A 15934-nucleotide genomic window follows, 5' to 3' on the forward strand; every position below is an offset into this window, starting at 1 on the left:
TTAGCCTACATTCAACATGTTCCTAAAAAAGATGACCGTTCTAATCCCCCAAACTACTGTCTTATTGCTTTAATTTCCTGCCTATCTATTTTTTTTTTTTTTAATCTATCCTCAACAGGAAAATTCTTAAACACCTATCACTTCACAACCTTCTATCTGATCGCCAGTTTGGGTTCCGTCAAGGCCGCTTTAAAAGTGATCTGGCTTTCCTTACTGAATCTTGGTCATCCTCTTTTAGAGATTTTGGTGAAACTTTTGCTGTTGCCTTAGACATATCAAAAGCTTTTGATAGAGTCAGGCACAAAGTTTTGATTTCCAAACTACCCTCCTACGGCTTCTATCCTTCTCTCTGTAACTTGATCTCAGTTTTCCTTTCTGACCGTTCTATTCCTGCTGTCACTGTTCTTCTCCTAAATCTATTAACAGTGGTGCTCCTCATGGTTCTGTCCTGTCACCCACTCTCTTTCTATTATTCATCAAAAATCTTCTAAACCAAATTTCTTTTTTCCTATCCACTACTACGCTGATAATACCACCCTGCACTTTTCCAAGTCTTTTCCTAGACGTCCAACCCTTCGGGAAGTAAACAGTTCATGCAGGGAAGCCACAGAGCGCCTGACTTCTAATCTCTCTAAAATTTCTGAATGGGGCAGAGCAAATTTGGTATTGTTCAATGCCTCAAAAACTCAATTCCTCCATCTATCAACTCGAGACAACCTTCCAGACAACCATCCCCTCTTCTTCAATAATAGTCAGCAGTCCCCCTCTTCTATACTGAACATAATCTGTCAGTCCATTTCTCATAATCTAAACTGGAAACTTCACATCTCATCTCTAGCAAAAACAGCTTCTATGAAGTTAGGCATTCTGAGATGCCTCCGCCAATTTGCATCTCTTCTTATCTTCTACCGCTGTTTTCATGCTAACTGCTCTTCTGATCTTGCTAACTGCATGCCTCCTCTTCTTCTGCAGCCTCGCTGCACAAGTCTTTTTCTTTCTCTCACCCTTATTCTGTCCACCTCTTTAATGTAAGAGTTAACCAGTATTCTCAATCATTCATCCCTTTCTCTGGTAAACTCTGGAACTCCCTGCCTGCTTCTTTATTTCCACCTGCCTATGACTTGAACTCCTTCAAGAGGGAGGTTTCAAGACACTTTTCCTTATTTTTTTTTTTTTTTTACTATCGCTTCGGACCCTATTTGGGGATTGGCATCTCAGTGGGCATTTTTTAATTTTTTTATTGAATATTTGTTGCCCTTGGCCGGTGTCCCTCCTACATAAAGAAAAAAAAAATAGTAAGTTGTAGTAGTACGAATAGTAGTAGTAGTAGTAGTAGTAGTAGTAGTAGCAGCAGCAGTAGCAGCAGCAGTAGTAGTAGGAGTAGTAGTAGTTTTAGTAGTAGTAGTAGTAGTAGTAGTAGTAGTAGTAGTAGTAGTAACAACAGCAGCAGCAGCAGCAGCAGCAGCAGTATCAGCAGTCATCAACACAGTATCCTTCACCTTATTGTCCTTCATCTTTATCTTCAAATAAAACATTGTTACTTCTCACAAACAGCATCGTAAAGATCAACAGGTATATTTGAGTTTGTCCTTCCTTTGTATTCCATTGTGTACATATCACACGACCTGCACACAAATGGTGGCAGCGCAAGTGACATCGGTGGATGTTATCATTGCAGCGTGGCCAGTGGAGCTGTTGAGCGACATGCTGCGGGTTCTGGTGCTGTGGTGGTGGGGCGGCGTGTACAGTGACACGGACGTCATCAGTGTGCGGACCCTCACACTGCCCAACAACTCCCTGGGCTTCGAACATTCCAACAGTTTAGGCAGTGCATTCTATAGCTTCCAAGCCCGCCACCCTGCCCTCTATCAATTGATGAGAGACATGCATAAATACTTTAAGGTGTTTATTGTTGTGACTCTAAAGTCTCCTTCCCTTTCACTGCAGTGATTTCTTCCACTAGTAGTACTCGTATGTAGGTTTGATGCAAATCTAGAGTATAATTTTTCAAAGACACCACAGAAAAAATGGTGAGGTATTTTATTCCCTAAAATGCCTGTTTTTTTATTTTTATTTATTTATTTATTTATTTTATTTATTTATTTTATTTTATTTATTTATTTATTTATTTTTATTATTTTTTTTCGTTCAGTTAAATTGTCCAGGATTAGTATAGGATGGTGATAAATATCGTAGTGTTCTCTCATTCCAGTCATTGCGTGAAAGTTTTCCTCGATGGTCTCATTATTAAACCCATCTTTTATTGGCCTTATTTATCAATGACATTTTACTTCTTATTCATTCTTATTCATTCTTTCCCTTGCTGTTCTCAATCGTTACCCTGACGTTTCTGCATTAGGAACATCATATCTTCACAGTCTCCAGCCTTACCAAATTCCTCACCACATGGTTTCAATATTAAATCTATTTTTTACTGTTCTCACTTGTCACAAAAGTTTTACTCATTCAATTTTTCTTTTGCTGTCTTCAGTCATTAGCGAAGCGTTTCTGCATTATGGTCATTAAATTTTCATTGTTTCCAATCTCTCCCGCTGGCCATAACACACGTCACTAAATCTTCACTGTTTCCAATCATTATCAAATTCCTCACCGCAATATTTCCCTCCATACAGCCTAAGCAGTGGGGAAGCATCGGGCCGATCGCCATAACACGCGTCATGGAAAAAATATGCGGGGAAAAGACGAAAATGTTGATCCATAGAGCGCCGGTGACCTGCCCAGGGAACGTCACACTCTTCCCTCAGAGAACCTTCTATCCCATGCTCTACAGTCAATTTGAATACTACTTCCTCCCTGGCAATGGCAACAAGTTCAATGAGGTGAGTGAGAAGGACCTTGGTTACTTCGTGAAGGTGTTTGATTTGCTTGAGTTGTTTTATTTTGGACGTATTCTATTGTATCAAGGTATTCCTGGAACTCAAACTGTCTTCCTTCCCTTCGCCAGACATTCAGCAGGTCCTTCGCTTTGCACTTCTGGAACAAGATGAGCAAGAACCACTGGGTGAAGGTGAACAGCAACAGTGTGTACGAGGTGGCGGCCAAGAGGTTCTGTCCCACCACCTACTTGTTTGCCACCGCTGAGTCTGACGTCTTCTGAACACATTACTGACTTAACTACTATCTCATTCCATATCTTACCGTTGGATGTGTTCGCAGCGACGCCAAGTTATCGGATTTCTTTACATTCCCTTCCTCAGGCACGGGAAACGCACGAACTTGGCATGACCTTGTGAGTAAAGTAAAGCTACAAATAAGGAAACATAACGTAGATATAGAAAACCAAGTCATGAGAAATGGAAAACGGGACTGTAAGAAGAACAGTGGTCGAAGAGACCTACAATGCTAAAAAAAAAAAAAAAAAAAAAAAAATAATAGTAATAAAATAAATAGAAAAAACTCTTATTTTCCCCTAACTCATGGACTTGTACAATGGCTTTCAGTTGTTGAAGAAAAAAAACTCACATTAACTGAAGAGCAGCATAACGATTACTGTACGGGATACAAGAGTGATCCTGAGACTGCATTTGTAAACGTTTTTGTATAGAAGAGGAAACAATAGTGGAAAAATATAACAAACTGAAAAATAGACCAAGAGGAACATCAGGAAGTGCCGATACAAAGACTACTACACTACTGAATTAACTTTTAGCAGGCTCCAGAGGAAGTTATTGGGGTTTCCGATTGCTAGTTCATGATTCCAGTGATAATGATTTTGCACCATCAATGAAATAAAAGAAAAAAACATAAGAACCTGATTCATCGTCCCCATGACCCTTAAAAATAGTACCGGGAGAGTATGAGAATTCAGAATACGGGCTTTGAAAGTCACTGGGGTAGCGAGGTGAGTCTTCTCTAACAAACAAGACACTGGTGGCGATTCCTTTGTTTGCCGCCAGGAGGACGCAATGGCAGGTGTGCAGGGGACGCTCGGTAATTGAGGACCCTCGTGTACTGAAACACTTTTGCGCCGCACCTCCACCACACTCAAAAGGCTCCAGTTGAAATTACACGGGATTTAAAGAGTATTTTCTTCTTTAATAACAGGAGAAACACTCTTGAGAACACGGCTAATCATCTTTGTGGCCTTTGAAAATAGTCGTGGTGAGAGAGCGAGGCGTTTGAGAATTCGGGCCTCCATCTCGCCTCGTGACGGAACAAATGACGTCTTAAGACTAATGGTCTGTGATGATTTAGTGCCTTGTGATTTTATAGTAAGAGAATCTATTAATTTTGTTATAAAACGTATGTAAGATTTTTTCATATAGTTTCCGTCTTTTAATCCTAATTACGATCTGGCGCACCTACTGTAGATAAACTTCATGGACTAAAAAAAACTAGGGAAGCGTCTGGTAAGAAAGAGTCCTTTGCTCTTATTCGTCGTCCTTTTTTGTTATTTTCCACATTTCTTACCTTTTTTTCATTTTTTTTTTCCTTTTCTTTGCTCTTGCTTTCTTTTCTCCTAGACTAGTTACCCTCTTATTTATAATTCTTTTTTCTATTGTGCTTTTAAAATTCAATCTAAGAAGACCTTTCATCTAACAATCAAGTACATCACCTTTGTAAAAAAGCCACATACTTGTGTGCATGTTTCAACCTGATCCAATCAGTGGTGCCTTGCGGAGCTGCACAGTCCCACCAGCCTCTTGGCACATGCCTGGATTTCTTATGTCCTTTTGGTCCAGAGGGACAGACAGATAAACAAATGAAGAAAACCTCTCTGTTACTTGCATGGCACCAACATGACAGGAACTCACCTGCTTCTGGCTGTATTTATTCTTTCTTGATTTCTTGGATTTTCCTCGAGTGACACAAACACATGTCTATTTCGGGGTGAGGATCCCTGAAGCCTCCACGGGAACTCTTGCCTGGCTGACACCACTGTTTAGTGATGGTGAACTTTGTGGTGACAGTAATGATCTGCTGCACACAAACAATGACCTGGTGAGGCCCAATGGTCCTGTGTTCAGTGAAGGCACCAGGCTGAACATGCTGCCCTGTGCTCCTGTCAATACCTCAGATGACTTCCACTAACAAACAATTCACGATTTTGTTCACGGGAGACACAAATCACAGACACAGCTCTCTCGCGCTAACGTCACTGCGAAGGACACTAAGGGCCCATGAAGGAACCGTTATTGAGAAACGCTCTGCTCTGTCAACAAGGCTATTTTCAAAGGCCAGTCATCAGAGCGTTTCTTAATAACGGTTCCTTCATGGGCCCTTAGTGTCCTTCGCAGTGACGTTAGCGCGAGAGAGCTTTGTCTGTGATTTGTGTCTCCCGTGAACAAAATCGTGAATTGTTTGTTAGTGGAATGCTGACATCTGTCACACTGCTTGAGTATTAGTCATGTCATAGGGTTTGCTGCCATTGCGCTGGTTCTGTTGGTTGGCACTGGTCTGTTTCTCCTTTATCTATCTCTATTATTTGTTTCTTTTTTTTTATTTCTTTATTTTTACAGTGGTTAAGAAAACTTCTTACTCTTTATGTTGTTGACCACGTTGTTTTCTTAATTTAGCCTCTGTGAGATTGTTTTAATTTCTTCAGATGAATAAAACCACCAGTATAGTTACATAAATCATCCGTAATTCCAGCGTTTCGGCACAGAGACAATGTCATTATCAAGGAGCTGTGGACAAATAACAGCGTCTGAGATATCTGCTTATCTATCTATCTATCTATCTGTATCTATGTATCTATGTATCTATCTATCTGTCTATCTATCTATCTATCTATCTATCTATCTATCTATCAATATATATATATATATATATATATATATATATATATATATATATATATATATATATATATATATATATATATATATATATATATATATATATATATATATACACATACATACATGCATACATACATACATACATACATACATACATACATACATACATTCATACATTCTTGACCTTTTCCTAACCTCTAATCCTTCTGCATATGCTGTTACCCTCTCTTCTCCTTTGGGCTCCTCCGATCACAATCTCATATCTGTATCTTGTCCTATCCCTCCAATCCCTGCTCAGGATCTCCCTAAGCGGAAGTGCCTCTGGCGTTTTGTCTCTGCTAGTTGGGGAGACCTGAGGAGGTATTTTGCTGATTTTCCTTGGAATGACTACTGCTTCCCTGACAGAGACCCATCTTTGTGTGCCGAGTGCATAACAGAGGTGACAGTGTCTGGCATAGAGACATACATCCCTCACTCTTTTTCTCGGCCTAAACCTTCCAAACCTTGGTTTAACACAGCCTGTTCTCGTGCTCTACATGATAGAGAGGTGACCCACAAAAGGTACTTAAGCCTTCCATCACCAGAATCTCATGCACTTTATATTTCTGCCCGGAACCGTGCCAAGTCTGTACTCCAACTAGCCAAGATCTAACTCCCCTCGTGACTTCTGCCATCTAGACAAAAACATCTTTTTTTTTCTTTCCCTCCTTTATTTCAACCAGATGATACCACTGTTATCACATCTATCTCTAAAGATGAACTCTTCGCTCAAACCTTTGCTAAAAACTCTACCTTGGACGATTCAGAGCTTGTTCCTCCCTCTCCTCCACCCTCTGACTACTTCATGCTACTTATTAGAATTCTTCGCCATGATGTTTTCCATGCCCTCGCTGCCCTAAACCCTCTGAAGGCTTGTGGACCTGATGGGGGCCCTCCTATTGTTCTCCGAAACTGTGCCTCCGTGCTTGCGCTTAGCTTCGTCAACTCTTTCAACTCCGTCTGTCAACATCTACCTCTCCTTCTTGCTGGAAGTTTGCCTGCATTCAGCCTGTTCCTAAAAAGGGCGACCGTTCTAATCTCTCAGACCACCATCCTATTGTTTTGATTTCCTGCCTATCTAAAGTTTTTTTTTTTTTAGTTTATCCTCAACAGGAAGATTCTTAGACATCTATCACTTCACAACCTTCTATCTGATCGCCAGTTTGGGTTCTGTCAAGGATGCTCTACGGGTGATCTTCTGGCTTTCCTTACTGAATCCTGGTCATCCTCTTTTAGAGATTTAGATGAAACTTTTGCTGTTGCCTTAGACATATCAAAAGCTTTTGATAGAGTCTGGCACAAAGCTTTGATTTCCAAATTATCCTCCTACGGCTTCTATCCTTCTCTTTGTAACTTCATGACAAGTATCCCTTTTGACTGTTCTGTTGTTGTTGTGGTAGACGGTCACTGTTTTACTAAATCTAATAATAGTGGTGTTCCTCATGGTTCTGTCCTGTCACCCATTCTCTTACTATTATTCATCAATGACCTAAACCAAACTTCTTGTCCTATCTACTCCTACGCTGATGATAACACCCTGCACTTTTCCACATCTTTTCATAGATGTCCAACCCTTCAGGAAGTAAAGAGTTCATGCAGGGAAGCCACAGAACGCCTGACTTTTAATCTCTCTAAAATTTCTGATTGGGGCAGAGCAAACTTGGTATTGTTCAGTGCCTCAAAAACTCAATTCCTCCATCGATCAACTCGACACAACCTTCCAGACAAATATCCCCTCTTCTTCAATAACACACAGCTGGTCCCCTCTTTTAAACTGAACATAATCGGCCTGTCCTTTTCTTATAATCTAAACCGGAAACTTCATATTTCATCTCTAGCTAAAACAGCTTCTATGAAGTTAAGGGTTCTGAGACGTCTCCGCCAGTTTTTCTCACCCCACCCAGTCCCCAAGCTGCTGATTACATACAACGGCCTTATCAGTCCATGTATGGAGTATGCTTTATATGTCGGGGAGGTTCCACTCATACCGCTCTTCTAGACAGGGTGGAATCAAAAGCTTTTCGTCTCATCAACTCCTTTCCTCTAACAGATTATCTTCAGCCTCTTTCTCATCGCCGCAACGTTGCATCTCTTGCTATCTTCTTCCGCCATTTTCATGTTAACTGCTCTTCTGATCTCGCTAACTGCATGCCTCCCCTCCTCCCTGGGCCTCGTTGCACAAGACTTCCTTCTTTCTCTCACCCCTATTCTGTCCACCTCTCTACTGCAAGAGTTAACCAGTATTCTCACTCATTCATCCCTTTCTCTGGTAAACTCTGGAACTTCCTGCCTGCTTCTGTATTCCCACCTTACTATGACTTGGACTCCTTCAAGATGGAGGTTTCAAGACACTTATTCTTCAGTTTTTGACCACCGCTTCGGAACCTATTCGGGGACCGGCATCTCAGTGTTCTTTTTTTTTTTTCATTAGATTTTTGTTGCGCTTGGCCGGGATCCCTCCTACATAAAGAGAGAGAGAGAGAGAGAGAGAGAGAGAGAGAGAGAGAGGCGTGTGTGTGTGTGTGTGTGTGTGTGTATATATATATATATATATATATATATATATATATATATATATATATATATATATATATATATATATATATATATATATATATATATATATATATATATATATATATATATATATATATATATGTATATGTGTGTGTGTGTGTGTGTGTGTGTGTGTGTGTGTGTGTGTGTGTGTGTGTGTGTGTAAAGATTTAAAAGATTATTCAAAACATATAAAGAGGTCAGGCTGACTGGGTTTTGTTAAGGTCAGGGTAAATTTTCTTATGCATATTGATTCCAATATTCTAATCTCAGCACCGTTTGAGTCTTAAATTTTAAAGTAATCTTTCCTAGGTGGTTAGTTACACTGCACGAGGTGTTTCTTTACTGCAGAGTGAGGAGGCACAAGTAGAGAGCGGCCGGTCCTGCTCGACTGACGTAAGTGCACATCTATCCTGCTTTTGTAGTAGCTCAATGAAGACTGAAATGCAGTTTGGTTTGGTCTGCCCCATACGCGTGACGTCATGAGACGCGTGCCGATCAGCTGGGGATGTAAACATACGCCGGCTACTGGGACCGCTGGTGGCCAGCAAATATTCTTATACGTTTCTTGGTGGCAAGTGTGCCGTGGTGCCCAGGCTGCACCGCGGGTCTTGGAGGTCATGATGCTGGTTCAGTGAAGACATGCAGCACATTGTAGTAAGTAGTAATACACAAGAAACACTTGGACAGAGAGGTACGCCATCCAATGGTTTTGTCTTAGGAACAAGTGAGCAAAATCCTCAATGGAGAATCATTGGCGGAGTGTCACTCGCTCCTTCGCCCGCACGCTGATCTCTGCTTTGAGAAATGTGAAAGTCCATCCCGAGGAAGTCTTTGTAAGGATGAACATGTTATTGTCCTATTTCTTGGAAGTTTCCATTAAATTTTCTTGATGTATTTTGTTTTTGGTAAAGCTTGAGATTAAACCGCATACCTTGGTGTGTGTGTGTGTGTGTGTGTATATATATATATATATATATATATATATATATATATATATATATATATATATATATATATATATATATATATATATATATATATATATATGACTATTATTTACTTTATGCCATTTTTCATTTCACTGGTTTATTTTTGGTATTATTTTATTTTATCACCAATCTCCGCATGGCTTACCTTTTTCATCAGATAGAACCTCTCATTCTGAGTAATGTGAACCCTATATATATATACCCACCATAACTTATTTATAATGCTGACAATGATTTTAAAATTAAGTTGGTTAAGTTAGTGTGGTTAGGTTAATTTCATCAGGTTGGGTTAAGTGGTGATGCGAGACAGCCAGCTGGCGGCCATGGGTGATCAGTGGCCAGTCCTCTCAGTGGTAACATTGTGATTGGGCTTTACTGCTGTGGTACTTTGTACCCACAGCAGTGTTTTTGTAATTTGTGAGGATAAAACTATTTTTCTCTAGTAATTGTATTAATCTCCTTTTTTTTTTATTGCAAATCATTAGTTTCTGAGGGGAAAGGGAGTTGAGGGTATAAGATAAAAACTAACGATTTGCAGAAAACACCATGCAGATTAATTCAAAACTGGCTGAAAAACTACCATAAAAAAAATAGTTTCATTCAGAATAGAGACTGGTGAAAATTTTATCTTATATTCTCTTGTTTTTTGGTAATTTTGCTTCACATGATGAAACCAGTAGCAAATTAGGTTTTACCCATAAAACAATAAATAAACCAACAAAATTGTGAGGTACGCAGATCAATGTCTAACCTTATATTAAGCCAAGCAGGGCATCAACCCATTGTTACACTAACCCTGCAGATAATTAGCTAAACAACAGCTCACTGAGGAGTCCCTGCCCCCTCATGGCCATGATGTGAATGAAAACTAATGTTCTGTTCATAGTTTCAGTGCCTTAGCAGTTGGTTAAAAGGGAAAGGGAGCATCACAAAATCCAGTTTTTTGTGGTAATAACAAAGGAATCCAAGATGGCAAGTGCATGGCAAGTCAGGTGTGTGTTGAGGGCAGCTGGGCGTTGGAAGTCATCTGAGGTATTGACAGGAGCACAGGGCAGCATGTTCAGCCTGGTGCCTTCACTGAACACAGGACCATTGGGCCTCACCAGGTCATTGTTTGTGTGCAGCAGATCATTACTGTCACCACAAAGTTCACCATCACTAAACAGTGGTGTCAGCCAGGCAAGAGTTCCCATGGAGGCTTCAGGGATCCTCACCCCGAAATTGACATGTGTTTGTGTCACTCGAGGAAAATCCAAGAAATCAAGAAAGAATAAATACAGCCAGAAGCAGGTGAGTTCCTGTCATGTTGATGCCATGCGAGTAACAGAGAGGTTTTCTTCATTTATTTATCTGTCTGTACCTCTGGACCAAAAGGACATAAGAAATCCAGGCATGTGCCAAGAGGCTGGTGGGACTGTGCAGCTCCGCAAGGCACCACTGATTGGATCAGGTTGAAACATGCACACAAGTATGTGGCTTTTTTACAAAGGTGATGTACTTGATTGTTAGATGAAAGGTCTTCTTAGATTGAATTTTAAAAGCACAATAGAAAAAAGAATTATAAATAAGAGGGTTATTAATATTCTCCTCAAACAATAGTTTCTTCTGGATTCAGCACACTCTTCTTCCACACCTCAGAGCAACCTCCACAGTCCTCCTTGGTTGCTGCAGGAACCAAGTCATTGTCACACGGCTTCATGTCCTACACATTTGCTGCTGCACGGAAGTCTCCAGCCACATTCTGGACGAGTTCCTCGACAGTGTTTTCACTGTGATAGAAATTATGTCTTTGGTCCAGAACCAAGTGAAAAACATCAGTATCACCCAAACCAAAGATGGCTTGCACATCAGTCTTGAGTTTAGGTCATGTTCTCATACCACCAGTATCCTATGAATTCATATTAGAAGGTAAAACTATAAGCATATATGTCTACACAGAAGAGCTAACTCACCTTGCTCCAGTCCAGTGCACAAAACACAACTTGTGACAGAACAAGAACTGGATACTGCATCACAACAGTGCACATCCCCCAGCACCTACCAGGACTTTGCTAACAAACAGCCCACAACTCAGAAACACTCGTCACCAGAATTAGCACTAAGTGGTTGTGGCTTTTTTCCCCAGACTGAAAGATGTACTAATAGGAACTTACACAAGCTTGTGAAAACATTAAAATATATTTATGACAGGCCTCCTGAAGGCCATCAAGGAGGAAGACTATGATGCTGACATACTATCAACTGGGAAGAGTAAAATAATTTGATATTTCTTTGTATTGTCTTCAAATACCATAAATAGACTGATTTTTATATTAGAAATTAGCATAGATAGGATTTGTACACTTCTTTGTATTACTGTGCGCATTAATTTCTGTTAGCAGGCTTCATGAAACTCCAGTTTAATTCCCAGAATGACGATGATGATGACACCGAAGATGAGGATGAAGATGAAGACATGAAACTAGAAACTGGATCTGATTTTAGAGAACTGAAAGCAAGAGTGCCATCACTGCGCATAGATGCAATCCTGAAGTCTGGACTAAACATGTCAAGGAAGTGAGTGTGTGCCTCTCCCAAGGTGAACTGTTTTCATGTATGTGCCAGACATAGTGTTTGATTTACTGCTGTTCCTTCCCAGTTCTCAAGAGGGTCATTCAGTACACAGTGTCTATCAAAACTAGAAAAATGTTGAAATCTGGAGTACATATTTTGATCCAGAGCATTTAGGATAATGGATTCTGAACCTGTAGAATTTAGTATTCAGTACATATACAAATTATAAAACACTACTATATATATATATATATATATATATATATATATATATATATATATATATATATATATATATATATATATATATATATATATATATATATATATATATGTATATATATATATATATATATATATATATATATATATATATATATATATATATATATATATATATATATATATATATATATATATATATATATATATATATATATATATATATATATATATATATATATATATATATCCCAGTAACAATGAATATCTCCATGAGATTCTTTGATGTTCATGTGTTTTAGATAACTGTGATGGGAAGCATGTGAAGGTCAAGGGTTGATGTCATGTGTAATAAGTGTGTGTCTTACAGCAAGGTGGAGTCAGCTTTCTATGACAGCAGAATCCGAATCAATGGGAAGAAGCTCCTCAAGAAGAGTCAGCAGGTAATGGAAATCACTTGGTCATAGAAAAAAAAAAGATCATATCATTGAGATGCATAATACAAACATAATGCAAGAAATTCAGGTGTGACTGAGTTAAGATGTGTTACTCTGAAATGTTTAGGTTTATCACTTCTCAATGCCATTGCAGTACAATGTAATAATCATCTGTCATGTTAATCCTTTTACTGTGGATAGTTTTACCCATAATAACTTTGAGCATTTAAAACTCTAATTTTTGTGTTACAGTCTCTTAAATAGTACAGTTGTTAAGACAAAATCCTCCTCCTATTCTCTCTTTTCCTCTGTGTTCATGCAAATGGTTTGATTGTTAACAAAGGACAACTAGGGTAGTTAAACACAGTAATGTGTTTAACTACCATTACAGTTTAACCCCTTCACTAAGATATCCAACAGTTCACAGCAATAAAAAATCCACATTTGCCTGACCTCAACATGCACAGGCCAGGCACAAGGGAGGAAAAAGAAGTGGAAAATTTAATACAATACTATTAATAATAATAATAACAACAGCTAGCCCTAGCAAAGGCCCAATACAAGGTCTTTACAAACACCTACAGGAAAGAAAAGAGTGATTAAAAGAACCTTTCAGTGTCTAGGCAGTATAATGTTTAAAAGTATCTGTAGAACAATAAGAAATATCTCAGAGTCGTTTGTTATTAAGGGGAGACATTGTTTCTTGGAGGGTTGCATTCATTTTTCAGATTCGTATTAAATTTGGTGTGCATGTGTTTGTATCTTAACATAAAGATCCCAAGTTTCATTAAGGGAAGATGTTCCAAATAGCAATGAAATGGTTAAAATGCCTGAGACACCTAATTAAACTCACCTTAATATTTAAATGTGTGCCTTTTTTTTTTTTTTTTTTTTTTTTTTTTTTTTTTTTTTTTTTCTGTCACTTAGAGCTCTCTTAGTAGTGGGTGTTCAGCTCAGTCAGGTGTTGAGGGGCAGTTAGGAGTTCATGTCTTGCAATATCTCTGGTAATTCTTAGAAAAATAGCATAGTGGTATTTGGAAAGTTCTTTTGTACAGTTACTTTTCCAGATGTTAGCTTCAGTTCTTGGTGATGGTATAGGTGATCATGTTGTTGATGGTAGCAGTAGCAGTAGTAGTAGTAGAAGTAGTAGTAGTGGTAGTAGTAGTAGTAGTAGTAGTAGTAGTAGTAGTAGTAGTAGTAGTAGTAGAATTGTGCTAGTCACAGCAGCAGTAAGTATAGTGTTGTGATATGGAGTTATTACAAAAAAGTTATTCTTAGAAAAAATAGCAAAATAGTGTGTGGAAAGTTTCTCTGTACTCTTATTTTCAGGACATATTGGTTTCAGTTTTTGGTTATAGTACAGGTGATCATGTTGCTGATAGTAGTAGTAATAGTGGTAGTAGTAGAATAGCATTAGTATTAGTCAGTGGTTGTATATGTAGTGCCACAATATGGTGTGATTACAAAAAAAATTACCTCCCTCCAATCAGTGTCACATGGGTGATGAAATTGATGTGATCAAGATAGTGGCAAGAGACAACCCCAACAACCTGTATGTGTCCCGAGTGGTGGTTGTGGCGTTGGGCGACACAGCCGAGGACGAGGAGAAGGTGACCGTCAAGTTGCGCCGCTACCCGAACCTGCTGGTGGAGTGCTACAAGGACTACAAGGTGCCACAGCAGGAGTGATGAAGGTACAGAGAGAACAACAACCAGAAGAACATGCAGGAATTGTTGAGACTGTTATTGTTATTGTTTTCTTCATGACAAGAGAGAACTTAGTAAAGAGGTGCAGTTGCTTGTATACTGGAGACAGATCATGGCAGGGTTCAAGTAGATTAATGCTTTGGTAATCTTTATTTCTTGTTGAAAATGGAACCTCAGTTACCGAACACCAACCTTTGTGAAGAAATCAGTTTTCAAACAAAATTTTTTACTCATAATTTCTTCAGTTGCTGTACCATAATTCAGTTCTTTTAACAAAATTGCTTGATTTCAAATACTAAAAGACATTACAAAACCTGCTATTTATTATTAATCTATAGTTTCTATAAATATTTCCTTTGTTTTTATGTATTTGGATAAGACAGTAGTTCAGTCTTTGAAAAAAGTTAAATGTGATCCCATTGAAGAACCTTGATGTAACCAAACAAGGTTCGGCACTCAGGAGTAATCTCGAGCCTCCTGTGGGTCTCTCTATGACCCACAACGCCTTCATTACTGCACAATTACATTTTCCCAGTAGCTTTTCCCAGCAGCAAGAGGTCCAAGTGTTATGATCACCTTTATTTTGGCGCTGAGTGAGTTGTTCCTCTCTGTGTCACGTGATTGGTGGTAAAGAGAATACCTGCACTGTCTAAACATTATATTCTGATGAGTTCTGTGTCAGTAAGTTCATTCATTACACCCTTTCTGGATAAATAATTTCTAAGCCAGAGATGTTGTAGAGCAGCCATCTTAGCAGTAGGAGCATCAGTCATATCCCTCATTAAGTCATGGTGAACTGGTGTCTGAGAATGAATTAATTTATTTTACTTTAATTTTTATGGGGAAAATAGTTTCAGTTTCCAAACATTTCGGATTTTGAACAGCATTCAGGAATTAATTAAGTTCGAAAACCAAGGTTCCATTATACTTTCAACTTCCCTCCTCCCACCTTTCTTAGTTGATTGTCTCTCAGGTTAACTTCCACAACCTACTGTCACCACTGGTATTAAGTAAAACCTGTTTATTATTTTCACAAAGTATTTGCTGATTACCATGTATATGTATATAACACTAAATCCTATTTTAGTTGAAAAGAACATTGCTCAGCTACATAAAGTATTTCTTAAATATTTTTTGTGTATATTCTATTACCTTCACACAGCTGTGATTTCTTGGGTGTGTTTTGTTACACCATCTACTTGTCTCCTGGAAGATGTAACTCATTTACTTATTGTGATTTGAGGAAAAACTTTCACAAGGAAGGGTTTAGCAGACTGTCTGATGTATTATTATAACCAGTTTGGATGAATCTGCTCTCACAACATGCCATTCATGAAAAAACGAAGAAAATATTTGACATAGAATCCATAATACACAGTGGCAAGAGGCATGTCAGGTGTGGTCACTAATGTAATGCATATTGCTTCAAAGCTTGGCATCACATTGACTTCAGACTTTACTACATAATCTTTTATTAGTTAGGTTGTTATTTCTTCCTTTCTTTCTTTTTTCTTTCTTTCTTTATTTATTTATTTTTATCTTTGTCTTGTTTTTAATATAAGATTATTGTCATATTTAATAAGTCATGTGAAGTGAAAGAAGTCCAGTCACATGTTCAGGAAATAATAATACAGTAAAACCTCCCTAAACCGAACCCAAATAAGCCG

General features: G+C 38.5%; 2 protein-coding genes across 10 annotated transcripts in view; both read left to right on the top strand.

Annotated features, from left to right (window-relative positions):
• LOC135090206 (lactosylceramide 4-alpha-galactosyltransferase-like) overlaps positions 1–4278 on the top strand; it is a 26612-nt gene extending 22334 nt beyond the window's left edge. For all 6 annotated transcript variants that reach the window (XM_063986672.1, XM_063986674.1, XM_063986676.1 and 3 more), the window contains 3 exons: positions 1679–1902; positions 2634–2840; positions 2966–4278. In XM_063986672.1, coding sequence (XP_063842742.1) covers positions 1679–1902; positions 2634–2840; positions 2966–3118 — 584 coding nt within the window. In that variant the 3' untranslated portion in view covers positions 3119–4278. The remainder of the gene's footprint in view (positions 1–1678; positions 1903–2633; positions 2841–2965) is intronic.
• A 4515-nt stretch (positions 4279–8793) lies between these two features.
• Positions 8794–15397, top strand: LOC135090211 (mitochondrial transcription rescue factor 1-like). 4 transcript variants are annotated; one of them, XM_063986691.1, is made up of 5 exons: positions 8796–9014; positions 10236–10639; positions 11748–11905; positions 12495–12567; positions 14052–15397. In XM_063986691.1, exons 2-5 carry the CDS (start codon positions 10319–10321, stop codon positions 14247–14249), a joined length of 750 nt encoding a protein of 249 aa, XP_063842761.1. In that variant the 5' UTR covers positions 8796–9014; positions 10236–10318; the 3' UTR covers positions 14250–15397. The 4 variants fall into 4 exon arrangements, with proteins under 4 accessions (XP_063842765.1, XP_063842761.1, XP_063842764.1 ...); XM_063986694.1 differs by having other exon boundaries at positions 8826–9014; positions 11760–11905; XM_063986693.1 differs by lacking the exon at positions 8796–9014 and adding an exon at positions 9027–9193.
• Positions 15398–15934: the final 537 nt, after the last annotated feature.

The sequence above is a fragment of the Scylla paramamosain genome, chromosome 34, assembly GCF_035594125.1.
Source record: "Scylla paramamosain isolate STU-SP2022 chromosome 34, ASM3559412v1, whole genome shotgun sequence".
NCBI lineage: Eukaryota > Metazoa > Arthropoda > Malacostraca > Decapoda > Portunidae > Scylla > Scylla paramamosain.